At 53.5% G+C, this 25,104-nt stretch overlaps 8 protein-coding genes and 1 non-coding gene across 9 annotated transcripts; 4 read left to right on the forward strand and 5 right to left on the reverse strand.

The window, feature by feature from the left end:
* Positions 1-6: 6 nt before the first annotated feature.
* QC764_308070 (uncharacterized protein) lies at positions 7-3,068 on the reverse strand (the record flags this gene model as incomplete). The annotated part of the gene is made up of 3 exons (XM_062945915.1): positions 2,978-3,068; positions 1,923-2,908; positions 7-1,862 (listed from the first exon to the last, which is right to left on the reverse strand). The coding sequence occupies exons 2-3, from the start codon at positions 2,188-2,190 to the stop codon at positions 7-9; spliced, it is 2,124 nt and encodes a 707-aa protein (XP_062801955.1). The 5' UTR covers positions 2,191-2,908; positions 2,978-3,068.
* MOB1 (Mitotic exit network component) lies at positions 2,788-4,184 on the forward strand (the record flags this gene model as incomplete). The annotated part of the gene is made up of 4 exons (XM_062945916.1): positions 2,788-3,065; positions 3,171-3,236; positions 3,431-3,889; positions 3,943-4,184. Exons 3-4 carry the CDS (start codon positions 3,739-3,741, stop codon positions 4,182-4,184), a joined length of 393 nt encoding a protein of 130 aa, XP_062801956.1. The 5' UTR covers positions 2,788-3,065; positions 3,171-3,236; positions 3,431-3,738.
* A 468-nt stretch (positions 4,185-4,652) lies between these two features.
* On the forward strand, positions 4,653-5,943 carry ATP5 (ATP synthase F0 subcomplex subunit OSCP atp5; the record flags this gene model as incomplete). Its single annotated transcript, XM_062945917.1, has 4 exons — positions 4,653-4,811; positions 5,023-5,334; positions 5,405-5,497; positions 5,560-5,943. 4 exons carry the CDS (start codon positions 4,653-4,655, stop codon positions 5,671-5,673), a joined length of 678 nt encoding a protein of 225 aa, XP_062801957.1. The 3' UTR covers positions 5,674-5,943.
* Positions 5,944-6,514: 571 nt separating this feature from the next.
* On the forward strand, positions 6,515-6,585 carry QC764_0055750. Its single transcript has one exon. It is a non-coding gene; the product is annotated as a tRNA-Gly (tRNA).
* Positions 6,586-6,885: 300 nt separating this feature from the next.
* QC764_308100 (uncharacterized protein) lies at positions 6,886-10,476 on the reverse strand (the record flags this gene model as incomplete). The annotated part of the gene is made up of 7 exons (XM_062945918.1): positions 6,886-7,320; positions 7,377-8,621; positions 8,676-9,135; positions 9,191-9,821; positions 9,957-10,171; positions 10,255-10,293; positions 10,386-10,476. The coding sequence occupies 7 exons, from the start codon at positions 10,474-10,476 to the stop codon at positions 6,891-6,893; spliced, it is 3,111 nt and encodes a 1,036-aa protein (XP_062801958.1). The 3' UTR covers positions 6,886-6,890.
* A 1,388-nt stretch (positions 10,477-11,864) lies between these two features.
* On the reverse strand, positions 11,865-16,192 carry QC764_308110 (uncharacterized protein; the record flags this gene model as incomplete). The annotated part of the gene is made up of 3 exons (XM_062945919.1): positions 15,354-16,192; positions 12,046-15,286; positions 11,865-11,980 (listed from the first exon to the last, which is right to left on the reverse strand). Exons 1-3 carry the CDS (start codon positions 15,669-15,671, stop codon positions 11,865-11,867), a joined length of 3,675 nt encoding a protein of 1,224 aa, XP_062801959.1. The 5' UTR covers positions 15,672-16,192.
* Positions 16,193-16,703: 511 nt separating this feature from the next.
* Positions 16,704-18,605, reverse strand: QC764_308120 (uncharacterized protein; the record flags this gene model as incomplete). Its single annotated transcript, XM_062945920.1, has 1 exon — positions 16,704-18,605. The coding sequence occupies one exon, from the start codon at positions 18,603-18,605 to the stop codon at positions 16,704-16,706; it is 1,902 nt and encodes a 633-aa protein (XP_062801960.1).
* Positions 18,606-19,590: 985 nt separating this feature from the next.
* QC764_308130 (uncharacterized protein) lies at positions 19,591-22,077 on the forward strand (the record flags this gene model as incomplete). The annotated part of the gene is made up of 3 exons (XM_062945921.1): positions 19,591-20,132; positions 20,278-20,301; positions 20,455-22,077. Exons 1-3 carry the CDS (start codon positions 20,052-20,054, stop codon positions 22,075-22,077), a joined length of 1,728 nt encoding a protein of 575 aa, XP_062801961.1. The 5' UTR covers positions 19,591-20,051.
* A 454-nt stretch (positions 22,078-22,531) lies between these two features.
* Positions 22,532-24,336, reverse strand: QC764_308140 (uncharacterized protein; the record flags this gene model as incomplete). Its single annotated transcript, XM_062945922.1, has 3 exons — positions 22,532-23,621; positions 23,694-23,755; positions 23,914-24,336. The coding sequence occupies 3 exons, from the start codon at positions 24,334-24,336 to the stop codon at positions 22,532-22,534; spliced, it is 1,575 nt and encodes a 524-aa protein (XP_062801962.1).
* Positions 24,337-25,104: the final 768 nt, after the last annotated feature.

Genomic DNA, 25,104 nt, shown 5'->3' on the forward strand with positions numbered 1-25,104 from the left:
CCCATCTCACAAAGCAACCACGAACCCCTCAGCTCTCGCCCCCTCCCTAACCCATTGCTCAGGCAACTTCACCCCCTCATCATCCACCCAACCCCCAGCCATCATCCCCACCGCCATCAGCAGTCCAGCACTGTTGGGAAAATACGGGGTGGGCACCCTCTCCCCTCCCACCGCGTAGCCAGCATCATCAAATTTGAAGATGGGATGAAGTAGATACTCCACCGCCTGCTCTACATCCCCCAGTCTCAGGGAATTCATAGCCAACAGTGCGAAATCCCACCCGTAGCTCTCATTCAGTCTCCACGTCTCCTTGATCTTGCGAGCCGTGTTGTTGACTACCGTGAGGTCCACCTGCGGTGACGGGGGAAGGAGACCAAATATCCCAGCCTGAGCAGGGTGGTCAAACGTTGTCTCTGCGGCAATCCACATGTTTGGGATCCCTTCATAAGTAGCATAAGTGTTGTTGACGACTGGCAGGGGAGCTAAATTATCCCTGACAATACCCCAAATCTCTGGCGACGTCTGGTTCAGTCTCGCTTTCCACTTCGTCGCAACATCAAGACCAAACCTCCAGTAGGCGAGCTCAAAAGTAGGGTTGAGGGTAATATTAGGGTTGGTATTCTCCGACACGGGATACAACGGAGGGCCGAGGTCGTAGACTTTGGTGGAGGAGTTGAACCAGGCAAAGTCCGCCATGAAATTCGCCGTTTCTGTCAGGATGGCGTCCCATTTCTGGAGGGTGGTGAGGTTGTTGGGGTGGGAAAGGTAGTCTGTCTCCGCAAAAAACATTGGGTGAGGCTGCTGCCAGATGAGGAGGGAGTTTATTTCCCCCGGGGATGACCGGCCGGTGAGGGGGTCGGTCATTTTGCCCCAGCGGGCTCCGTTGTAGCCTTGCTTTTCTGCGCGGGAGAGGCTGGAGGGGAGGAGTTGGTTGTAGAGGTGGGGGAGGGAGCGGTGGAAGAGGTCAAGGTGATTCCAGCGGGCGAAGGGGAGGGTGTGCCAGAGGTTCATCTCGAGGTGGAATTTGCCGTGCCAGCCGTTGTTGACTAGGCCGGATTCTTGCGGGGGGAAATCGGAGGCTGAGTTGACTGCTGTGAGGTATTGGGAGTGGATGATGCGGCGTTGGAGTTCGAGGGCGCGGGGGTCGGAGTGGACGGGGGTGAGGTCGATGAAGGCGCCTTTGGTCCAGTAGTTTTTCCACCAGTTGCGAGAGGCGGTAGTGATTTGCCGGTAGCTGGCTTTCTTGCTGGAAAAGTTGGGTGTCGGTGAGAAGGAGATGACGAGTTGGATCTTGGAGGATGATTTAGGGGCGAGGACGTAGCGATGAGTTCCGTCCAGGGGTCCGGTGATGGTTGCTTCACTGCCTTCCCACTGAATCAATGTATAGTATGTGGTGTCGTCCAACGTGTGCTTGATCTGGGCACTTTGAGGCGAAAGCTGCTTCAGAGTCGTCTTGTGTTTGGAGGCTAGATTGAAGTGTCCAACAAAAGGAGCATTGAACTTTTCCTTGTCTGGGTAGGGAAAGTCCAGAAATAGACCAATATCTCCCCTTTTCAAGAGTGGTGACTGAACCTGAACAGCAACAGTGTCAGAGTCCGAATCGGCCCATGTCTGAACTACAATCTTTGACCCATTGAATCTGGAAGATGAGGTCAGTCTTCCCGACCACATGTCTAGCTCCTGGGTCTTTTCCTCCAGATCACTTTCGACAACATCATGACCACCAAAGTGTAGTCCGACATTGGCGAGGTTGAGTCTATGAGGGTTCTCTCTCAGCCAGTTCGAGATGTCGTTTTGGGCTGGGTTTGGCTGTTCATAGCGGACCAGTCTTCCATGCGTCCACCATTCCAAGCCGGTGTAGTCTTGAGATAATCAGTTGGTTTTCTCATGGATCATATACCTATCTGGTGTCTCATACTCACCTTCTACAGAAGTCTGCCCTGGGGTGGTGGGAAAGCTGAAGTTGTGCCACCCCCAAGTGTTCATGATAGCAAAAGGCTTGAAGGTTTGGAGCCCGGTAATGTCGGCCCCGAAGGCAAAGTTTCCATTTCCGACTTGCAACGGGGTTGTATCAGAACTTGCATTTCGGCGTACACTGAAGGACTGCACTACTTTGCGTCTTTGCTCAACAGAAATCCCCTTTGCCTCAGCCAGGCAAAAGAAGGCAACGATAAGATGGAGAGCTCGCATGTTTGTGTGTCATGACCTCGCAAAAGCGATGTGACTTTCGAGATATAGCAGACTGTCCACATGCTGCACAGCATTCTTATACATACAAGTAAGGTAGTATAAACACATGGCAGCCATGTGTTCCCCTCATGCAGCAATATCCCAAAGTGACCCGTTGATCTGGGCAATGGGCCCTTGATATTCAGCCATCGACCACTAAACCATTAGCCTGGTAGAGACCGCAGAGGTCTGAAGAGGGGTGGTGACATCCATAACAAGGCAAGATATTCTTTCCCGTTGCAAATAGCAACCAAGGAGAAGAAGGTGGGTTGGAGAACGGCAGCGGGATGGACGGTCACTGCATTGAGGCTGATATGAAATTCCGTCAATAAGCAAGCTTCCTGATGTTCATTCGAGGGGTGGTGTCGTCAAGTGGTCGCATGCTAAGTGAGGTCTCAAGTACTATCCAAATGACGTGAGAATATCTCCCAACTTATTAGAATGGTTCGAGCAGGCATCTCGAGTTCAAAGTTGGGTGACCTGATGTGAGCTGAGGGTTGAGAGTGGAACGGGATCGTAGTCCAGCTGAAACAAGTGGGCAAGAGTTGGGGAAATTAGGCCCAACTACCCCGCTAAAGTGGGCTAAATGCCGCCCTAGAACGGCCCTGCCACCACGCCGCAGACAGGCCGCCCAGTTGCTGTTGCTGTGCAGCATTATTTTGCATGTGTTTCCATGCTGGTAAACATCCCACCCACTCAGCCGTCTTTTAACTTTTGTTGACTTTAGACTTTCTACGCCCTCTTCCATATCTTGGACTTGTCGCGCCATTCAACCATATCGAGAATCCACAACGAGAGGCCGTCCGATATTCTGTATCTGCCAGTCTTCATCAGAGGTCTGTTTCGAGCTCTGCTCCGCATTGACAGCAGTGGAGTGTCCCCATTAGCTGCGTCATCATAGCGAATTGCCCCGCTAACATTTGGCACACTGCGACCTACAGTTCACCAGTATCCCACAGACAGTTTGCGCTTTGGGTTCTTATCATGAGTAACTTCTTGACGACAGTGTGAGTTGACCTCCGGCCGTTACCCCTAGAGCCCCGACCAAAATCCACGATGCGCCCCTCTTTGCCCATTTTGAGAGAACCCCGAAGACGCTTCACCGACTCGACGTGGGGCGCCTAGCTCAATCCCAGCGAGACGCACGCGACCATTGCAACAACGAGTTGAAGATATCTTGGCTAACTTGGGCACACTGAAGTAACCAACGGACGAGGAATCAGTTCAGGCCTCGCGCTGGCGGCAAAGGCGGTGCCACCAGCTTCCAACTTCGTCAATATGCCGAGGCGACCCTTGGCGGGGGGAGTCTTCGCAAGGTGGTGAAGCTTCCTGAGGGCGAGGATGAGAATGAGTGGTTGGCCGTCAACAGTATGCCCTCTCATTCCTAAAACTACCACCGAAAATGATAGGCCAACTGACTCGTGATGGATAGTGGTCGATTTCTACAATCAGATCAACCTGCTATATGGCGCCATCACCGAGTTCTGCTCTCCTCAGTCATGTCCCGAGATGAAGGCCACGGATGAGTTTGAGTACTTGTGGCAAGACTCGGAGAACTACAAGCGACCAACGAAGATGCCAGCGCCGGCCTACATTGAACAACTCATGACTTGGGTTCAGAGCAATATTGACAATGAGTCTGTGCTTCCCAGCCGTATCGGTACGTTGCCCGTCTCTACAGACTAGAGAAGACCCCCTTAACACAAGAAATAGGCGTTCCATTCCCCAAGTCTTTCCCAGCTCTTGTGCGCCAAATCTTCAAGCGCATGTACCGTGTCTACGCGCACATCTACTGCCACCATTACCCAGTCATCCGAGAGCTCGGCCTGGAACCCCACCTGAACACCAGCTTCAAGCAGTACGTCCTCTTCATTGATGAGCACAACTTGGCCAGCGGGAAGGACTTTTGGGGTCCTTTGGGGGATCTGGTGGACAGCATGTTGCGTAGTGACTAGTCGTGGAAGATTGGGATGCTGGGTTTAAGGATAATGCGTTGCTGGCTTGTTGCATGTGGCGTTTGGGTACAGATGGATGGATGGACGGCTGGGAGCTTGGAGCTTGGAGCTTTGGGTTTCAGGGTATGGATGTCTGTCTCTCTGTAATAGGATTCTTGTAATATGGCATTCGGGTAATGCATGTATGCGAATCAATGATAAGTAATTGACTTGAATGATAAAATGTATAAAGACCAAGAAATCCAATCGGGCGCAGGGAGGTTACATAGGTGACGGTGGGTGGTTGGCCCGGTTCCACCCGGCAGCTTTGCTCTTGGCCCCATCACACCCGCCCGCCAGTAGCCCGAAGCTGGCTTTCTGCCTGAGGCACCCCTCTTTTGCCGAGCAGCCAAACCCCGTTTCTAAAAACTGAAGCTCAGGTTCACGACACTCGAGGTCCGCATCACCGCATCCAATCCCACAGTCACCATGTTCTCGCGACAGGCAGTGCTCCGCGCCGCGCGGTCCGCCGCCCCCCAGCGCGCCATCCAGGCCCAAGCCCGCACCTACGCTGCCGCTGCCTCCAACGAGAAGGTCAAGGCTCCCGTCTCCCTCTTCGGCCTCGACGGCACCTATGCTACTGCTCTGGTACGCCCCTCCCTGACAAGTCTTTTCGGTGTCGGACATTTTCTGGGGTGTTCTTTTCGGAAGGGGGGGAAAGCAATTGAGTTGGACACTGGGGGGGAATACATCAATTGGAAATGGGACAACACCGGAGAACTACGAAAATGGAAAAGGGAAAATAATTGAGGAACAATCACTAACAAGCTGCGTCATTTTGGTTTTGGCGCCATAACAGTACACTGCCGCCGTCAAGACCTCCTCCCTCGAGCCCACCGCCAAAGGCGTGACTTCCCTCGCCAACCTCCTCGCGAAGGACCCCAAGCTCGTCGGCATCCTCGAGGCCCCTACCCTCTCTGCCGCCGACAAGTCGGCCGTTGTTTCCGAGCTCACGAAGAGCGCTGGCGTCTCTGGCGAGACTGTCAAGAATCTTTTGGCTGCTCTTGCTGAGAACAACCGCTTGGGCTTGCTGCCTGGTGTGTGCGCCAAGTTTGGCGAGCTGATGAGCGCTGCTCGTGGTGAGGTTGAGATGGTTGTTACCTCTGCTCAGGTGAGCCCCCCTCCCCACTGTTCACAAGGTAGGAAGGGGATGGTGAGTACTGACATGTGACATGACATAGCCCCTCGATAACAAGACCCTCAACCGCCTTGAGTCTGCCGTCTCCAAGTCCTCGTATGTTGGTGAGGGCAAGAAGCTCAAGGTCAAGAACCAGGTATGTCCCCACCGCTTTACCCCTTGCTGTAAATCACTCCATATACTAACACTCTACCTCAGGTCAACCCCGACATCATCGGCGGTCTCATCGTCGAGGTCGGCGAGAGAACAATCGACTTGTCCGTCTCCGCCAAGCTGGCTAAGATGAACAAGCTCCTTACTGACACCTTGTAAATTATTTACTACTACTACTACTACTACTACCTCTTTTTTAACAAGACCGTCATGAGCCGCTCAGCCCTTTGCTTTTTTTCGCTCCTTTGTATAGTGTGCAGAAAAGGGGATTGTGATGGGGATAGGGTATGAGAGTGAAAGGGGACCGGTCAAGTTTCGACACATCAAAGGCTCGCGGTCATTTGTCTGGATCTTTCGAGAGAAAGGAAGGACGTCCCCCTGTGCATATGAGCCGAAAATAGACGCATTGCTACAAGTTGGATATCTACCTGCTTGCCGTCTTGGTGATCCTCTTTGTGATCGACACTACAAGCCCTCCTTCTCGCCCGTCTGTAGCTTCGTCCATGCAGTCACGACCAGTTCAGCAACTATGCTCCCGCCCACCACCGCCGCCTTCAGGAAGTTGTAAGAATACAAAACCAAGAGTTCCTCCGGTATCTATCTCATTTCCTCCGAACCAGGTGGTCCCTGTGAATGTCCATCAAGGTTGGGAGAATCACCGTTGCCTTTTCAACCATGGATTTCCATAACCACCCCCCTTTCCCCTTCCCCTTCTCTTCGAACCCCAGATTGACTGACCATTTTTGTCATGCATGACATGACACCTTACGCTTGGTAACTTTTTGCTCGTCCAAACATACATACAGTTTTACCCAATCTGAAGGCTAGGCTACACAGAATGGAATGTGTGTTGCTTAATCACGACGCAACTAACTCGCAAGCAAACACCAGGTCGAGACAAAAAGGCAAAACAGCTAGTTGGATTGAGCCAAAATTTGAAGCAATCAGCAATTTATCCCTCAGAAAGAGGATAGGTAACAAAAATCAAATCATAATGTTATGCATCAGCCGTGAATCGAACACGGGGCCCATCGATGGCAACGATGGATTTTACCACTAAACCACTGATGCTAGTATGAGTGATGAGAACTGGTGGCGGAATACGGGGTTATGTCAGGATACTACCCTCTCCTCCTTCGTCTCCTTCACCCTGCATCCCCTTCTCCTCTCTCTCATCCTACCCATCATAACCTATTTCACTTCTTCACTGGCGCAGATATCAAAGTTTTCGACTTGAATAGCTTACAAAAACAAAAAGCCAGCCATCACGTTCATCAACCTCTCTATCTATCAACTATTTTCTCTCTTTAAAAGCAAAATATCCTCCCCATCCCATTGCATAACCTTATCCCATCCTCATTTCCCTCCCCAAACTTTTACTCATTGGCATGAGCCTCGAATTCATCACCCTGCGAGTACCCATCCGCCCCCCTCTCCAGCCTCACCTTTTCCAGCTGCTGGTGAATATACGCATGCAAGTGCTTCTCATCCTCCTCTCTGCCCTTCAGTTTCTGGCTCAGAGTCAAACCGTTGGTTCCATTTTGACCCATGCCTGGAGCGGCCATGGATCCCTTCCTGGCCGGGAATCCTCCGTCCGCCTCGTCGTCGTAGCCGTTGAGGTCATTCAAGTCGAAATCGCTGCGGGCGGCAATGGAACGGCTGGTGGAGGAACGACGGAGGCGAGGGGAGAGCATCGGTGTGCGGGGCGTTTGGGCACCGCCGAGGTGGCGATGGAGGATGTCGTCGAAGTAGTGCGCCATGCCGGCGGACGGGGTGCGAGGAGTTTGCGGGAGGCGGCAGTTGACACTACAAAAACGATTAGTACTCATGTCAAACCCAGGAACGAGAGGAGAGAAACATACCCAGTATCGTGAATCATCCTGGCAATCAAACCCGTCCAGCCACACTGATGGGTAGCTCCCAGACCCCGCCCGGAGTCTCCGTCAAAAAACTCATAAAACCAAAGGTAATCCCTCCAGTTGGGGTCGAAGTCCAGAGTATCATTGTTGCCGTTGATACTCCGGCGCCCATCGTCATGGCGGGCAAACATGTGTTGCAGACGGTGCTGGATCTCCTCAGATACATGTCCCAAGTGCATGAAATCGCCCGAACCAGTTGGGCACTCCACCTGTAAGTCTTGTCCGAAGAAGAGATAGAACCTCTGCAGCGACTCCACGAGCAGGAAATTGACGCAGAGCCAGATAGGCCCTCTCCAGTTGCTGTTGCCACCGAAAAGGCCACTGTCCGAGTCACCGGGAACATACCCGACCTTGAAGGTCTGACCGTTGACGTCCATGGAGTAAGGGTGCTCCTTATGATACTTGGAGAGCGACCGGATGCCGTAGGGACTGAAGAACTCGTCCTCGTCCAGCATGCGCTCGCAGATCTTGAGCAATCTTTCCTTGTTGACAAGGGACAGCAAAATCCTGTTACCTTTACCACGCTTGCGGATACTGTGCATGGTCCTTTCAGCCACGTCGCACCTGTTGTTCATGAACCACTCCACGCGCTTCTTGAAGGAGGGAAGTCTGTTGAGGAGCTCAGGCTCCAAGGTCAAGGTCGCATAAAGCGGAATCAAGCCAACAAGCGACCTCACGGGCAGCTGCTGAATCCAGGGGCCACCCCACGAGATGGCATCATAGTAGAAGCCGTCCTGCTCGTTCCACAGGGACTGCTCCTCCTTTTGGCCCATTCTCCAGGTCATGGCATCACTGATGAGAATGAAGTGCTCAAAGAACTTGCTGGCAATATCTTCGTAGATACGGCGGTGCTTGGCGAGCTCGAGGGCAATGTTGAGCATGTTCAGGCAGTAAAAGCCCATCCAACCAGTGCTGTCAGCCTGCTCAAGAGTACCGCCCGTAGGAAGGGGCTCAGAACGGTTGAACAAACCAATGTTGTCCAGCCCCAAGAAACCACCTTCGAAGACGTTCTTGCCCTCAACATCCTTGCGGTTGACCCACCAGGTGAAGTTCAGCAACAGCTTCTGGAAGACTCTCTCGAGGAAGTCGAGATCCTGCCTCCCATACAGCTTGCGCTCGATCTTGAAGGTACGGAACGTAGCCCAAGCGTGAACAGGAGGGTTGACATCGCCAAAGTTCCACTCGTACCTGCAAATTATCAGTCGGGAACCACTTCACATACACGCAAGATTCAAGACTTACGCAGGCAGCTGGCCGTTGGGATGGCAGTACCACTCGCGGGTAAACAGATCGAGCTGTTTCTTGGCGAACTCGGGGTCGATCATGGCCAAGGTGATGCAGTGGAAACTTGTATCCCATGCAGCAAAGAAAGGATATTCCCAGGAATCGGGCATGGATAGAATATCGTCACAGTGAAGGTGCTTCCACGCAGAATTGCGTATGCCCTTGCGAGACTCGGGTGGGGGAGGCTGGCTGGGGTCACCGTTTGCCCATTCCTCCCAGATGAAAAGGTAATGCTGCTTGCACCACATCATGCCGGCAAACGCCTGGCGCTGAATATTGCGAAGATCATCGGCCATGGGCAGAGGGCTAATGTGGTAGTAAAAGTCATCGGCCTCTTCTCTCCTCTTCTCGATCAGGTCATCAAACTCCTCTTCATCGAGGTAGGTCTCAGGCTTCCTGGAGAATCGGAAACGGACAACTTTGAGATGGTCAGTCAATCTTCTTGAGGAAAAGATAGGAAGAGGTAAACATACCGGCGCACTCTCCAGGGCCCACACCGCCGCCTTCGTTGAAAGAGTACCATGCGGCAGCCTTGGTTCCCGTCTGGGCCGGGTTGATAGCACCCTTCTCGCCATCGACGATGTACCTATGGAAAGCGTCCTTGACATATGGCTGCTCATTTTTGCCCTTGTAAAGCAGCTCATAGTTGGTATCGTTCTCAGTGAACATGAACTCGGGGTGCACATCATCACCGCTGGGTCCTACGCCGGGCGAGGGTGAGAGAAGGACATAGCGGTCTCCGAGTTTGTGATGCTTGGACTTGAGAAGATTCTCATCAGCAACCCCGATAGCTGGCTTGTTCTCAGGCGGTTCGCGACCCCAGGCCCACGTGTTACGGAACCACACATGAGGGACAATGTGCAGTGGTGCAGGATCTGGGCCTCTGTTCCACGCAGTCACACGGAAGAGGAGCTCATCCGGATCGTCATCCTCCTTGGCGGTCTCGATGAAGATATCCCAGTACCGGTCCTCGTCAAAGATGCCCGTGTCGAGGATCTGGTACTCCTTGTCCTCCTTGCCTCGCTTGGCATTCTCCTTGAGCAAGTCCTCGTAGGGGAAGGCCTTCTGAGGGTACTTGTAGAGATATTTCATGTACGAGTGCTGCAGTCATGCGTAAGTCAAGCGTTAAACTTCGGCCGTTCCATCGTCTGCATGAAGGGTCTTACCGTCTGCAGGAACATGTGGTTAGCGCAAGCCGATTTAGGGTTTCTGGGGTGCAGGTATGTCAATGGCACTTACAGGAGTGTTATCCAGATGGAAATGGGCTTCCTTGATACTTTCGCCATGGTTGCCCTGAGGGTTAGACAAGCCAAAGAGACGCTCCTTCAAAAAGGGGTCCTGTCCGTTCCAGAAAGCAAAGGCGATGTTCTGGTAGCCGTGGGTGTCGCAGACACCGGCAATGCCATCCTCACCCCATCGGTAGGCGCGGGATCTCGAATGCTCGTGGGGGAAATCTGCCGATCGGTTATTATGTGAGTATCCCGCACTACGAGAAGGAGGGGTAGCACCGTAACATGACACACGAGGGATCACTCACGGCTCCAAGCATCACCATCGGCACTGTAGTCCTCGCGCACTGCAGTTCAATGTTAGATGAGGCATTCATGACCAATATCAATCAGTGCAGCAACTTGCCAGTAGCCCACTGTCTTTCGGCGACATAGGAACCCCACTTCTTCCAGTACTTTTGGCGCTTGCGATCCTCGTTGAGCCTCGATTCCTCGGCCGTCTGGAACTCGTGGCCGTCGAAGACAACCATTGTGTGTGATGCTGGGAGGCGAAGTGGCGGTAAAGAGTGAAGATGACCTCTGTGTCACCAGAAATGATAGCGGGATGGCTGAACACACCACCAAAGCTGAGCGGTGGAGATACTAGTGAACGTGAGTATGGAGTACCTCGACGGTGCTCACTATCGAGTAGGTAGGGAGAGAAACGAATCAGGTGCAGGTCGACGACACACAGCAGATTCAGGACACACACACAGAACGGACGGATAGATGGACAGATGGACGGACGAAGACGGCAATGATGGTCCTGAAAGGGGGGGGTAAGGTAAAATTCAACCAGGTGTGTGGCAGTGTGGCAGTGGTGGGGGTGGAAGCATGTGTTGGTAGGAGCCCAAGTGCCAAGGCCATCTGTGCCTGTGACGTCAAAGATAATTGCGGCACCCGCCCACTGTGCCTCCCACTGCCAGGGGGTTGGTTGACAATGGTCGAGACCGCCAGAGCCTCTGCCGCATGGCGCTGCTTGGCGAGATCTCGAGATCCACCCGTTCTCAACGGGCTGGGCATCAACAGAATGGCATCTTATCGGCGCTGGATTCCGTGAAGCCGCGGGATGGATAACAGCTTGCCATCCCCTCCCGCCTCCGCTTCCTCACGAGATTGTTGATGGCAAGGCGAGATAGGCTGAACAACAAACAAACAAATTGATATCAGATCGAAACCGAGGCCATCCCAGACGCCTTGCTTCTCTCCTCCACCGTTGGATATTTTAAGCGCGGATCCTTGTCCCATCGCCCAACCAACCGATCCCGGCTCCGGCACCACGCCGTACACCAACCACCCCCGAGCTGCGGTCCGAACCAGCATGTAGCTTGCTGCTTGACAGCTTGGTAGCTTGGAGCTCGTTTCCAGCTTGTGTCAGTATCACACAATCTCCATTGCCGTTGCGGGAAGATTCGTGCCCGATTGGGTTCAAGGTTACCTTTGGTTTCCGAGCGGTCAATTTTGATGTCAACAGAATGAGTTGGCCATGTAGGAAGATGGAGATGATACTACCTTGGTGTAGTAGGTAGGCCCAACTTTTTTTCACGGCAATGTGAGAGAAGAGATTTCTTAGTGGCAAGGCGCAAACATCGGTTTCAAATCCAATCGGGGAAAGACCGTTGGATTTCTCGCTTCCAGGTAAGGCAGGAACTATCTGGGTGGCCACTGACAACAGGAGAGATGGCAGCTTCCTCATCTTCCCACAATCATCACGCAATGGAATAAGCGTTCGGTATAGGTTCATTACACTTACCGCTGATTACCAGCCCTAAACCCACAAGAGAAGAAAAAAAAAAACTCTTTTCCCAACTCCAATCATCAAACATGGACTCGTCACATCAGCTTCACCAGGACATGTAGCACTCCATTATCTCCTTGCCTAGACCTCAGTCTCGACATCAGGTTTCCTTCCACTCAAGCTTCCCATCTTTGTCACCCTCCGGGCAGCAAAAAGTGCCTCGTTCTTGGCGAACTGGACGTTACGCATGGGCTTCCCTATCCGACATGTCAGTAGCTGAAAACATAAGGTACCTATCTATCCAATGGTGCAAATGACTTACATTGCATCAGACCCCGATGCTGACGGTGCAGATCCCGCTTGCGCTCCTTGTAGTCCTTGTACTGCTTAATGGGATTCTTGCTGCTCGAGGATCTGGCCGTATTCTTGCTGTCCATCGACGCTCGACTGTCACCCGTCTCACGGCTATCAGTCCTGAACGTGTAATTCTCCGAGCTCTCGCCGCTGCTTCGCTCAACGCCATCCTCGTGCGTGGCATCGTTGATACCCAAGTCAACATCCTCATCGTCTGTCGAATGACTGCTCTCGTAGTCAGTTGTACTCAGGTCCTCTGATTTCTGCCTGCTCCGTCGAGCAGCCAACAGCGCCGCCGGATCATCCCCAAAGGCACCGCTCCAGTCAGTCCCGTCCTTGGCCAACCACTTCCTCTTCTCTTCCTGAGATGCATTGCGCAAGACATCTCGCTCCCGTAACAAGCTTTCGTCGTGGAGCCTCTGCACCAGCGGAGGCACCTCGGCAGCGACATGCTCGCCCCTCACTCCCTCGGCGTAGCAAGCCTCCCAGGTTTCAATAGTTTCCCGAGAGTTGTTATCGCTCACGAAGCGAAGGTGGTCCTGGTCCGTCCCCGGCTTGAACCGGCCCCTGAATCTCAGTCTGCCAATCTCCTCCACTTTGAGGCACGGTAGAGAGGAGCAGTTCTCCTCGGTAATGTAGTTTTGCGAAAGCCTCAGGCCGTTGTTGCACCTCCAGATGGGGATGTTGAAGTCCTTCTCCTCCGAGTCCGGCACGTCACAAAGCCAAAAGGCAGCAAACGTATCCGTCTTTCTCCGCTTGCCGCTTGGGTGAAATTCAAAAAACACCGGGCTGCGGTATCTGAACCGAACCGGCAATCTAACCTTCTGGGCTTTGCCTTCACCGGAAATATCCCATTCGATGCCGTTTCCTTCCTGGGTGCCATGGCAGAACGAGCCCTTGATGGAAGCAGAACTGCCGCCAGTTCTCAGCTTCAGCTTGGTGTTCTCTCCAGGATTGTAGTTCACAGTGGAGATCCTGTCAGACAAGAACTCAAAGGTGCCTACCTCCCCGAAACTAAGCTCGTTGCGTGGAAGTCTGAGCTCAACACTCCTGAACAGCAGGCTGATTCTGATTCTGCCGAACCCAATGCCACCATCGAGAGGGTACCACCGTGTGCTCTGGCTGCTGGTCTGCAGCACATCTGAAAGCTTGAGAGGAACAACACCGATGATTGGGTCATGTTGCCGGTTTCTGGAGTCGCGGACAGTGACAGTGACGATGGCAGACCTCCAATCTCTCACAAAGCGCTCGGTACCAGCTTCGAAGATAGGCTTGGATGACACCACCTTGGTGCGGGTCTTGTACACCAGCTCGTCGTTGAGCAAGATGGTGCAGTATGAGCTCGGCAGCTTCTTTCCTTCCTCTTCCTTGATCTCTCCGGCATCCCGGGCGGGTTCATACTCCCTGCCCTTTCTCTTGCCGTTTGAGCCCTTGACATCTTCGAGCTCCAGACTCACAATTTGGTGAACAACGATAGACAAGATACCAGAAGGCCAGAGCGGGTCAGGAGGGGTGTGGACAACCGCATCTTCCTCCGCAGTCTCCAGAGCGCCCTTGTCGTCCTGCAGATCCTTGTGGTCCTGCAGAGCCTTGGGCAATCTGGGGTCCTTGCCGTCCGTTCGGAGCGCAGACCTGAACTTGGTCTTGTCAAAGTAACCGACTTCCCAGTACAGCTCACCAGGCATGCTGCTCTCCGCCTTGACACCCCTAAGCTTGGAGACTTGCGAGAACATCCTGCCCGGGTGTTGAATGAGCTCCTGGATCGAGAGTTCCACCTTGCCGACGACATCATCAGCCGAACCTCTGTCTGAATCCCAGAGCTCCAGGCTAAGCTGCTCGTCCGCCTTAATGATGTCAGGGGTGACCAGGAGAGCGCAGGACTCGTTGAAAATGGGGTTCAGATCATCCTGGATGACCCTAGTGCAATACTGGGGCTTCCCAAACTTGGAGAAGGAAACACAGATGTACGGATCCGACCCCCCACCCTCGGAGCCCCGCCTGTCCTGCTTTGACAATCCGATGGCCTTGTGAATCTTGATGTACAAGACTCCCAGGGCATTTGTCTCCTTTTTGATGGCATCACCCTGAAGCATCTTGCCAATGTCCAGTGTCATTGACTTGGGAGCGACGTACATATTGGCCGCAGTGGCGATGGCCCAGTTGACAAAGTTGGAGATGAGGGGCAGGTTGAGGATGTTGGCCCCCTTTTCGATCAGGGGAACACAGCTCGCCTCGACCTTGGGCAAGCCCATCAAAGTAAAGCTTAGGGTCTTGATGAAGGGCGGGTTAGGAGCCAGTGCGATTCTCAAACGAACGGTGGCGACCAGTCTGTTCAGTTCGACCCAGATGGGGAAGGGAACACCAAAGAGGCCCTTGATACCGAGGTAAAAGATCAGCTGCATGCCCATGTTCTTGGCCGCTTTGCTCGACACATCACCACTAGATGGCAAAGAGTGGTATGCAACAGTCGCTTCGAGGTTGTAAAAGTCACCTCCTTGCTCATCGGCCGCCATCTCTTGAGGATCCTTGGTCTTTTCATCTTGCTTCCGGATATCCTCCTTGAGGTCCTCTACGTGCGAGTCGGGAAGTGCTCGCAGACTGAGAATGCGTAACGGGTTGCTGCCCTGGGAGATGTCGTTGACCTTGACGTTTTCAATAACACCGGGAACGGAGGCCTGCATGACATCTTCCAGAGTATCAGCCACCGCGGCGAACATCTCGGGATTCACCAGGCCCCAGATCAGCCCCATCGCGGTATTCAACCACTCAACACTCTCCGGAATGAGGTTCACAACGGCGGTCTCTCCCCTCTTCTTCTCCGCCGCCCACTCGTTGGCACGCCCTTGCTTGATGAGGTCCTTGGCCCAAAGGAAAATTCCCGAGCTGATGACAGCCGCCAACGGGACCAGACCCCAAAGCGAGCCACCAAACATTTTGCCAATGAGCACGATGCCGAAGAAGACGGCGGCGCAGAGGACATTGGCGCGGGCTTCGATGCTCTCAAACATTCCCTCGAAGCTGATGCTCGGGGTCGGGTGGAAGAGCACGTTGGTCGCCTCGCCGTGGATGGGCACGTCTGAGGTGGCGCCCTTGTGGACGGGGTCCGGGGGGGCGGTTTCATCTTGGGCTTTTCGGTATTCCTCGCCGGACTGGTCCGGTGATGTGGCCAAGGTTGTGGGTTTGTTCAGATTCGCGTTGGGGACGGTTAACTGGCGGATTTTGTGTGTCAGCACGGCCTCCATCTGTGTACCACCATGATGAAAAAGGGAAACTAACCTTGGGCTCGGCAGCGTTCTTGACATGGTCGGAGGTGATGTCTACTACTTCGACTTCGTTTCCCGTTACGGGGTCGGTCACGGTACGCCTGTTTTTGCCGGCGCTGTGGGTGGGTACGTGATCTTGAACGTCGCCGCCGTTGGCTTGGGGCTGCACGGGTCCATGGCGGAGGCGGTGCTCGCGCTCTTCGACCTTTTTGTCTCGGTTCTTCTTGTCTCGGTCGAGGCTTTCGGCGAACTGCTTGATGTTTGGGATGCGATTGGTGCCGGAGTAGTGCTGGCCCGTTACCGGGTATTGGTGGGCTTGGTAGTTGCTCATTGTTGCTGGTTATTCATGAATGAATCGTCTATCATTGAACTTGACGTCGACCAATGAATCCTAAAGAGGGTGCAGGTTGTACCCTTGGAGAAAGGCAACGGCAGCAGCTGTAGGTGGGAGTAACCTACTGCATGAAACGTTGAAGGGTGGGTGGGAGGGGAAGTGGAAAGGTAGGTAAGGAGGACAGGTAGGTAGGTAGGTATTAAATTGCTATGTAATGTAAATGGGCGTTCAGCCTCAACGAGAGAGAGAGAGAGCGACTATTATATCATAGGCAGCTCCCCCTCCCGGCCACACCAGTTCAGGTTTCTCAGGCGAGTACGAGAGTTTCAGATGACAACAAAGCTTCGGGAAGGGGGAAGCTCCTCCTGCTCTTATTACGTAGCACGAGAAATATGTGACAGCCCTACACCACCGGAAAGAGCTTTGAAACAAGACAATCAGTGAACAGGCAAGGATGAGAGGTAGGTATCCTGGTTGGTGGATCATGGAGGGAAAGGAGATGAATGGATGGGTTTTGGGGGGGATGGAGATGTATGACGTCTGTGGTTGTGGTTGGTTTGGGTTGGGTGATGTCATGGGGCCCCACTTTTAACGTGTGAGTATGTAAGTGGGAGGGAGTAAAGGCTCATGCTATAGAAACACGCAGCTTGGGAAGTTGTGGGGAATGGAAAAAGATGGGACGGGGATCTGTGTTACCGATCTTTTGGAGGGGAAGGGTGGTGGGATCTGATCGGGGGGGTGTCAACCGAGATCACGATATACTGAAGGGGGTTGAGGATCATCTCGACGTGTATTTTCAGGATAACTCAAATGGAGAGAGAACAGTGTGGTATTGATGCAAATTTGTATTTCATTTTAGATTTCCTCTCCTCTCGGGAGATTTTGTAACACATGATTATTTGGTATCCAATTCCCATCATATCCATCATGTTCATGTCCATCATATACATATTCCCAGCCCTTCCCAATCCAATCCATCTCTTCCCAATCCTGATGCCAGAGACCCCCAAAAAAAAATCAACCTCTCACCTAGGCAATCAACCCCCCCTCAGCCACCCTCCACGGCGCACCCACCGGCCTAGCAGTCATAGTCGGGGTCCCCTCCTCCATCTCCACATCCTCCCCCCTCACCATGACTCTCCCCTTCCCTTGGTAGGTATAATGATTGTTTTCCTCCTGCTCCTCCACAGAAGTAAAAGAACTACTATCGCTCATCTCCACATCCTGTCCATTCCCGCCCCCAGCCGAGCTGATCGATCCTCTCAAACTCGAAGAATACCCGATTGTATGCTCAAACACGCTGTCTTGGGTGGACGAGGCGATGGATTCCACGCTGGGAGTGGGGGGCTCGATCGCCATTGCAGAGGATAGTTGATGATGAGCAGTTGTTTGGATGGAGAGGTAGGGTTGTTGTTGTTGCTGGTTAGGCATGGAAATATCCGCGTCGGAGGAATACCCCGAGTACCCTGATGAGTTGGACCAAGAACCCGGGCTTGAATGTGGGATGGGCAGCAATGAAGAAGGGATGGGGGTTGGCTCCCTCTCCTCTCGGGTCTGTTGTTGCTCTTGTTGTTGTTGTTGTTGTTGTTGTTGTTGTTGTGTGATAGCAGGAGGAGCAACCGCCATCCCCATTCTGTTCGTGCCGACTGTTGATTTTGTTTGTCTACTCCTTGGTCTTGGAGCCGGGAGCGCAATCACAGGGACGGTAGTCGAGGCAGCCAGGGGGTGCTTTTTCCCTGCTGTTGGGATCGCCAGCGTTGGTACCGCTGTTGCTGGGGTGGTTGATGAAGAAGAAGGGAGACTCTCCTCCCCGTCTTCGTCCTGTCCAATCGTCCAGACCCACCTCCTCTTCTTCTCCCTCCTTTTCCCGCCCTTTTTCCTGATGCCGCCTGTGGAAGTAGGCGACAAAGCTGACGAGGAGGAAGTAGTGGGTGTGCTGGCCCTCATGTCGGCCATGCGACGTCGCATTTCCTCAAACGGACCCGGTGTTTGCCCCCCGTCGCGGGTCAGGTTGGAGTAAGCCATGGTTTGGTCCAAGACTGTGGAGTTACTGTCAAGGTCGCCTTCGTCAGAGGTGACGGAGGGGCTGACGGGGGTGGTGTCGTCGTCGGCTACTAGGAGATCAATATGTGATCGGGTGTATTTGTGGGTTGTTATCGTTTGTTCCAGGGGTGAGTTATACGCCACGCGCCTGGCGGCTCTTTCTTGGAGGCGGAGGGAGGTCCGCCTGGGGGAAATGTTCTGCCCTGTGGAGGGGGACAGGTTGGTGGTCAATGGTGGCAAGGGGGAGTTGCGGAGGATGGACCGTAGAGACCGGGGGTGGGTGTAGGGGAGCTTGGGGGTCATGTTGGCTGGCAAGGTGTTGGTTCTTCTTTTGAGGGATTGTGATGGCAATGATGGAGCTGGAGCGGTGCTCTCTTGTTGAGACTGATTTTGATGCCGTGATGGGAGACCAGGCTTATTAGTGCTGTCAAAGGTAAAGACACGAGCGTTTGCGTCTTGGGCTTGGGCGGATAATGGGGGGGTGGCGGTCATGGCGCTGGGGAATTGGACCTCGCGGCTGATGGCGATGGCGGGGGATAGTGGCTGCGCAGTGAGAGGTGTGTCGAGATATGGACCTAAATAGGGGGTGTGCCTGGCTTTGGCGGTTGCTGCCGTTGCTGTTGCTGGCGCGGCATCTTGGGTTTGGGTTTGGAGCCGCAGTATTGGCCTACCGCTCAGCAGAGCCGTTGGCGGGTTTTCTTGAATCGGCGTTGAGCGGTCGACAGCGGTAGCGTAGACGTTTGACAGTGTGTTGAAGGCCGTGGGCGATTTCATGTCTACCGCTGCCGCCACCCTCCTCGATGTCCGTACACTGGGGCCATTGGCGATGGCTGTGATTTGAAGAGAGAGGCGTGGTCTCTTTGGTGGGCTCTGTGGTGATGTCGCCATCTTTCCTTCCTCTAGACAATCCCGAATTCCAAGCCAGCTGGAAAAGGGACGGCAGATCTGATATCAAAGCGCACACGGTAGTTGTGTGGGTGAGCCAGAGATCCGGTATCTCAGTCGCGGACGGGAGATGGGCGGCTATATAGTATAGAGTACACTAAACAGTCATCGAGAGCGAGAGAGAGAGAGAGAGAGAGAGAGGGTGGGGGTAGCAAGGGGGGAAGCGCCAGACCGGGGGTGTTCGGGACTAATGCGCATGCGGCATTAGGGCACAAGTATAGACGCGATCAACTCCTCTTCTCTGGCCGTGTGTGTCCCTCAACCTGGGCTGCTAGTGGTTGGCACACCAGATGCATATTGCAGGCGCAAGCGCCCAACGACCCAATCAGAGCGGCCGACACCGCATGCAGAGCGCATGCAGGCCAAGTCACATCGCGTCTATTCAAGAACCATGATTCTCACTCTCTGTCTCTCTTTCTCTTTTTCTCCTCTCTTTTTAGAAGCGTCCCCCTGGGGATACGGTGAGTCCTGATTCTTGTTGTTAGTTAGCCATTCCTTCAGGATCCCACCGCCTCGTACACTACTCTTCTAGAATGTTTTCCCCGTCATCACAGCCCCAAAGATGTTTGCCTATTGAAATTAGTACCAATCCTTTCCAAGGCGAGGCTTGGGCTGTCCTCCGTCCGTCTATCCCCCAAATAATCACCAGGGTCTCCCGCATTATGACCGGGCGGGCCATCGGATCTCGTGCTGGGCTGGGCTGGGCTGGCTGCCCTTCTCCAGACCGACTGCGTAAAGTGGTGTGTACCGGAGTAAAGTACGTAAGCATGGAGGTACCGTACAACGAAATCTGTCAGCCAGCTGTGTCACACAGATCTAGACGAGAAAGAACCAAGTTTGACGCCGTCCACGTGCTATGCCCAAAATAAACCCTTTCCCCCCTCCAACGCACTCAATTTGATCTTCCGAGCCGGGCCCTTGCCAACTGAGGCGAACGGGACGCCCGGCTGGATTCGGTTTCTGCAAAACAAAAAAAAAAAAAAAAGAATGTTTCTAAAAGTCGGTCGGATAGCAAACATTCCGTTCCCTTTTGTCCAGGATTCTTCTTTTTCCTTCAGATCCTTTAAAAGAAGCTTTAAGCTCTTGCGCTTTTTGTGGAGCCGATTCCCCACCTTCCGTCTGAGCGGTGTCCGCCTGTTCTCCAGATTCCAGGTGTGCACGGACGTGTTGGGGTGGACAGCAGGGCAAGCCCAGTACTGAAGAGGGAAAGCGCGGGGGATTAAAATAGAACGACCCCAGAAGCTGAGCTACACTACGCTAGCCATCCTGTCCCAGCATGTCGGTTTAGGGAATATTGAAACTACCAAGACGATAAACCCCTCGATTGATTATCCTCGAGGATGACGAAAATGTAAACAAAACGAAACAGAAAGAAACAACACACACATCATGGACATGGACATGGACAACCTGGACTCCAAGAGGAAGGCGCCACGCCGAAAAGGAGACGACCGGGTCATCCTGCATTTTGTAAGTGGCCATTTCATTCTCCGTCCCCTACAGTGCTGTCTTTTCTCGTCCTTCCCGTTTTGGTGGATGTCTAACCTTACCTCTATATCAAAATGGTTACCTTTTCCGGAACCTCAGCTAACACCTTCACCCGCACCCTATCCAGGATCTAGATTGCTTCTACGCACAGGCATGTAAATTTCTGAAATCCTCTTATTATTCAATATCCTACCGCGTCGTCATACATAATAATAGACATGTAACCTTGCTCACATTTCATTCCGATCCGTCCCCTTTGCTTATTCTTGAACCAGCCCATTAACACAGTGTGCAAAAAACACAGTGCATTGAAAACGCCAACCCCCACCTCAAGTCTGTACCCCTCGGCATCAAGCAAAAGTCCATCCTTGCCACGTGCAACTACGTCGCGAGAAAGCACGGGGTGAAGAAGCTGATGGGGATCCAGGAGGCCAAGAGGCTGTGTCCCGACCTTGTCCTGGCAGACGGGGAGGACCTGTCACCCTTCAGGGATGTCTCCAAGCAGATTTACTCCCTGCTAAAGTCCTATTCTTGGAACGGGAGGGTGGAGAGGTTGGGGTTGGATGAGGCTTTCTTGGATGTGACTGATGTCGTGGCTTACAACCTGGGGTTGGTGAATCATCACTGCTTGGAGGAGTCGTGGTTTTGTCTGTCGAGGGAGGATCCGGAAAGGGGGTTTGCGTTTGATGCCCGGGAGGTGAAGGGGTGTGTCTGGCCTCCAGATTTTGTTTCTGACCGCGAAAATGAGGGCACGGATAGCTTGAGGCTGAGGCTCCTCTTCGGCAGCCACCTCGCCTTTTACCTCCGCCAGCAGATAGAAGGTCTGGGGTATACTTCTGCTTGTGGCATATCCACCAACAAGCTCCTCGCCAAGCTAGCTGGCGATAGAAACAAGCCACGCAACCAGACCACCCTCCTCTCCTCCCACAGTCCCGTCCCATTCCTCGACCCATTACCTCTTCGGAAAATCCCCGGCATTGGCAGCAAAACCATCACCGCCATGAAAAGCTTACTCAAAACCGACGACGACGACGACGACCTGACCGTTCACAACGCCCGAACCAACCCGGCCGTCTCCCCTTTCGCTCTTGAACGGCTGTTGGCCGGTAGCGGTGGTGGTGGGGAGAAGGGTATAGGCCAGAAAGTCTGGCTTTTGCTCCACGGGATTGACGGTTCAGAGGTCAAGCCGGCAAGGGATGTGCCGAGGCAGATAGGCATTGAGGATACCTATCGCGGTTTGACGCAGCTGTCGCAGGTCAGGACGGGTTTGGTTCAGATTACTACCTCTCTGCTGCGGCGGATGCATGTTGATTTGTTGGATGATGTTGATGCGGTCACTCCACCTATATCGCCAGTACCAACTAGTGTGGGAAAGGGGAGGTGGCTGGCACAGCCAAAGACGCTGAGGTTGACAACCCGACCGTATCATCCGCCGTCGGAGTGGGATAAGTTTGAGTATAACCACGGTCGGGTATCCAAATCGGCTGTGCTGCCTAGGTTCGTTTTTGATCTCAACATTGAGCCAGAAAGTATTGCGGAGAGGTTGGTTGAGGGGACGTTGATGCCGTTGTTTCACAGTTTGAATCCGGACAAGAGTAAACTCTGCATCGGGCTGCTCAACGTATGTGTCACCAACATGGATAGGGCGAAGGAAAGCAGCCGGGGAGGGGATATCATGGCTGCATTTCAGAGGCAGAGGGAGGTGGAGGAGATTAGGGGCGTTGCTTTTGCTGATGAACCCCCAGATGGGGAGGAAAAGGCCGAAGATACCAGTGACGACACCGAGGTGGAATGGGTCGAGGAGGAAGATGAGCAGGATGGCGTGAGGTGCCGGCTTTGTGGCTGTGTCATTCCGGTTTTTGCGGTGGAGGCTCATGGGCGGTGGCATGAGCTGGATGAGGGTTGGGTTGAGCCGCAGGGTGGGTAAAGGTAAAAACAGAGTAGATCTACATTGTAGGGGTATATACTATGGCTCTGCCAATTTTTATGGGCAAGCGGTGAGGTCGGTGAGGCGAGGATGAGAATAGAATTGTTGGGGTAAGGGCATTGCGCCGCTGGGTAAGGGGTGGCGTATCTTGGGATATATTCGCTCCGCTCTTACGACTATGAAATGGGTCAAGAACTAGGGTTCAGTTCAACCGTGCCATGCCTCTACCCTTGAATAACCATGGCACCATGATGGTGTGGGTGTGGATGCCCAGCCCACAGCTCCCTTTACTTGTCAAGAGTAATATATTGCTATGACCAGTCTTGAACATAGGTATCCTGTCGTACACACTTAGGTATCGTCTATCTTATGCCACGCCACTTCTCGCCCTCACCAGACAGTAATCATACACATTACCTTTTTTGTGCCCCCCCCCTCCCCTAATTTACACACCTCAGTGATTCAACACCCCAGCCAACAACCCCCCCAGAACTCCCCTCACCCTCCCCCGATCCTCCAGCACACAAGTAAAAACAACCCCCGTGCTCCCCGCAAACACCACCCGCTCCATCCACTCCTTTGTTTTTTCGTACTTCCTCGGCAGCAATGTAGCCATCGCCCTCGGAGCAACAAACAACCCCCCATCCTTCCTCCTCCCCACCTTCTCAATCAAAATGCTCCACCCGCAAAGCACACACCCCGTGCCCACACAAATCCCCCCATCAATCATATTCCTTTCCTTAATCCCCTTCCCTATAATATGCGGCCCGATCCTCGTCCGGGCTAAGCACACCCCATAATAAAAAAGTGTGATAAACGTCCCCAAAAAGGTCGACGTCCTAGCAGCTGACAGAACCGCCCGTCTAAACGCCTTTTTGCTTGGGTTCCTCAAGGCGAGAAGCAGGGACAGCGGCAAGTAAGTCGTCATAGCCCACTTGAACGACCTGACAAAGCGGGAGAGGGCATGGTATTCACAGCTCGGTCCACAGCCCATGTGAACAATCTCACATGGAAAAGGGATCGACTTGGCCGGATCACCCCACACTTCTGGCAGGTTGTAGTCTTTACACATCGACCCGAGCAACTCCGCTTGCCCCGTCTCCTCACCGTAGCGGAGGGTGCCGTCGTGGCAACGCTTCAGGGCTTGGATCAGGCGGCTGTCTACGGCGGCGGCGGAGTCGATCCATTTGTTGTAGGCGCGGGGGAGGGAGGAGGGGTAGTAGAACCAGGACCACATTACCATTCCGGAAGAAAGGGCAAAGATGGCTGGGTCGGTGACGGTGGAGATGAGAGATTCGAGGCGGGTCCATTTATTGGATGCCTGGCGGCGCTGGCGGTGGAGGTTCCATGCTGTGCCGATTACCACGTCGATGGCGCGGGTGAGGGCGAAGAGGGTGAGGTCGAGGGTGCGGCCGGCGAGGGGGGTTTGGGTTGTGGTGCCGTCCAGGTTGGTGATGGTGGTGGTGAAGGAGGAGGTGGGTTTGGATTGGAGGATGGCGAGGGAGAGGTAGGCTGAGGTGAAGGAGGCGATGAACCTTGCTAGCCTGTGTGTGATGTGTGTAAGTGGAAGTACTACCTATGACGAGAGCAACGGATAGTGATAAAAGTGAACTTGCCTTCTTTTGGCAATGTCAGGTAGGTTCTTGGCGAGACGGTCAAATGCCGCTTTCAATGGCACCTAATGTGTTGACACCGGATCATTAGCTACGCTGGTGGTTGTATGAGAGGCTAGTTAGGTCGAGGCAAGGTAACATCTCCGAAATGTCTATGCATGTCTTGGAGAAAAAGGTGTGGTCACAATTCGAGGTGAGTGCAGGTTGCATATATGTTACACACCTCAAGCAACGTGCTTCCGCCTGCCAGCAGCGCACAGAATGTAGGGAACCTGTGCCAATCAAAACCCCCCTTGAGTGTGCGTATGAGCGACGCAAGGAATGTGTCGGTTGACTGCTGTTTTGTTGATGTTGATGATGCCTCTTGTTTTGGTGTGTCGTAGTGTTTCTTGAACAGGCGCGTCAGATGCTGAATTAGCAGCGAGGCAAGTCTCGGTGCTACCGTACTTGCATAGCCCAAGAGGTAAGCCCGCACCAGCGGCCGGAGAATAGGGGGAATGCCGGCATCCCATCCTCTTCTATGCTTCCATGGGGGTATGGATTGGATCAGTTGCGCCGCTGAGGATGGTGATGCCGCAGAAATAAGTGACGGAGACGGAGCTGCAGCGGGCGAAGCCGGCAGAGAGGATTTTGCTGGTGGTGCCATCCAGACGGCCGGTGTTTGGTGACTTTGGAAGATGAGATATCCGACACGGTACAGTGACACGCTGACACCGAATATGGCCAGACTCGGTCTTACAACCACAGCGGCGGCAGTTCCAACCAAATGAAGGGCTCAAAGAACACAAGAAACTCGAGCTGAATAACCCCCCCTCCCAAAAGTGATATTCAATGGCAAGATGTGGTAATACAGAAAGCTATTTTTTTTTTTTTTTGCACATGAAGAACGTGTTCGAGCGTTGATGTAACGCTGGCAACCCGCCCTGAGGTCGGGCGTGTTCCCGTGAGCCTCGGTCGGTTGGCCGAACCCTACGAATACCGGTCACCACACGACCCCGCGGACGGACATGGCGGAACAGAGCGGGACGCAAAACGCTGACAACGGACGAGACTGCTCGGAAGGGTCTGTCAAAATTATGATTTGGTTCGGGATTCGAGCATCGCCCTGATCCCTGTCGGCAGATCTCGCTGTGAAGGCATGACGCTGACCTGCAGCGCGATCTCGGCCCTGTGACCGTTTTGGGGGGGTGGCCTTGATGACAGGATTGAGCGCCCAGACGAGCTAGAGCGATGCTTCTCGAACGTTGCGTCTGAATCTCTGGAAAATAGGACGGCAGAGATATCAACAAAGTACTGTACACTCTGAAGGATGTGTACGAGGTAATCTCTATCCCAGTTCTTGAAGATGGTTTGCAGAATAAGGTACAAGGGTTGAATGTGCGGTCAGCGAACCGGTAAAGGCCCGGTTGGAAGG

The sequence above is a fragment of the Podospora pseudoanserina genome, chromosome 3 (assembly GCF_035222485.1).
Source record: "Podospora pseudoanserina strain CBS 124.78 chromosome 3, whole genome shotgun sequence".
NCBI lineage: Eukaryota > Fungi > Ascomycota > Sordariomycetes > Sordariales > Podosporaceae > Podospora > Podospora pseudoanserina.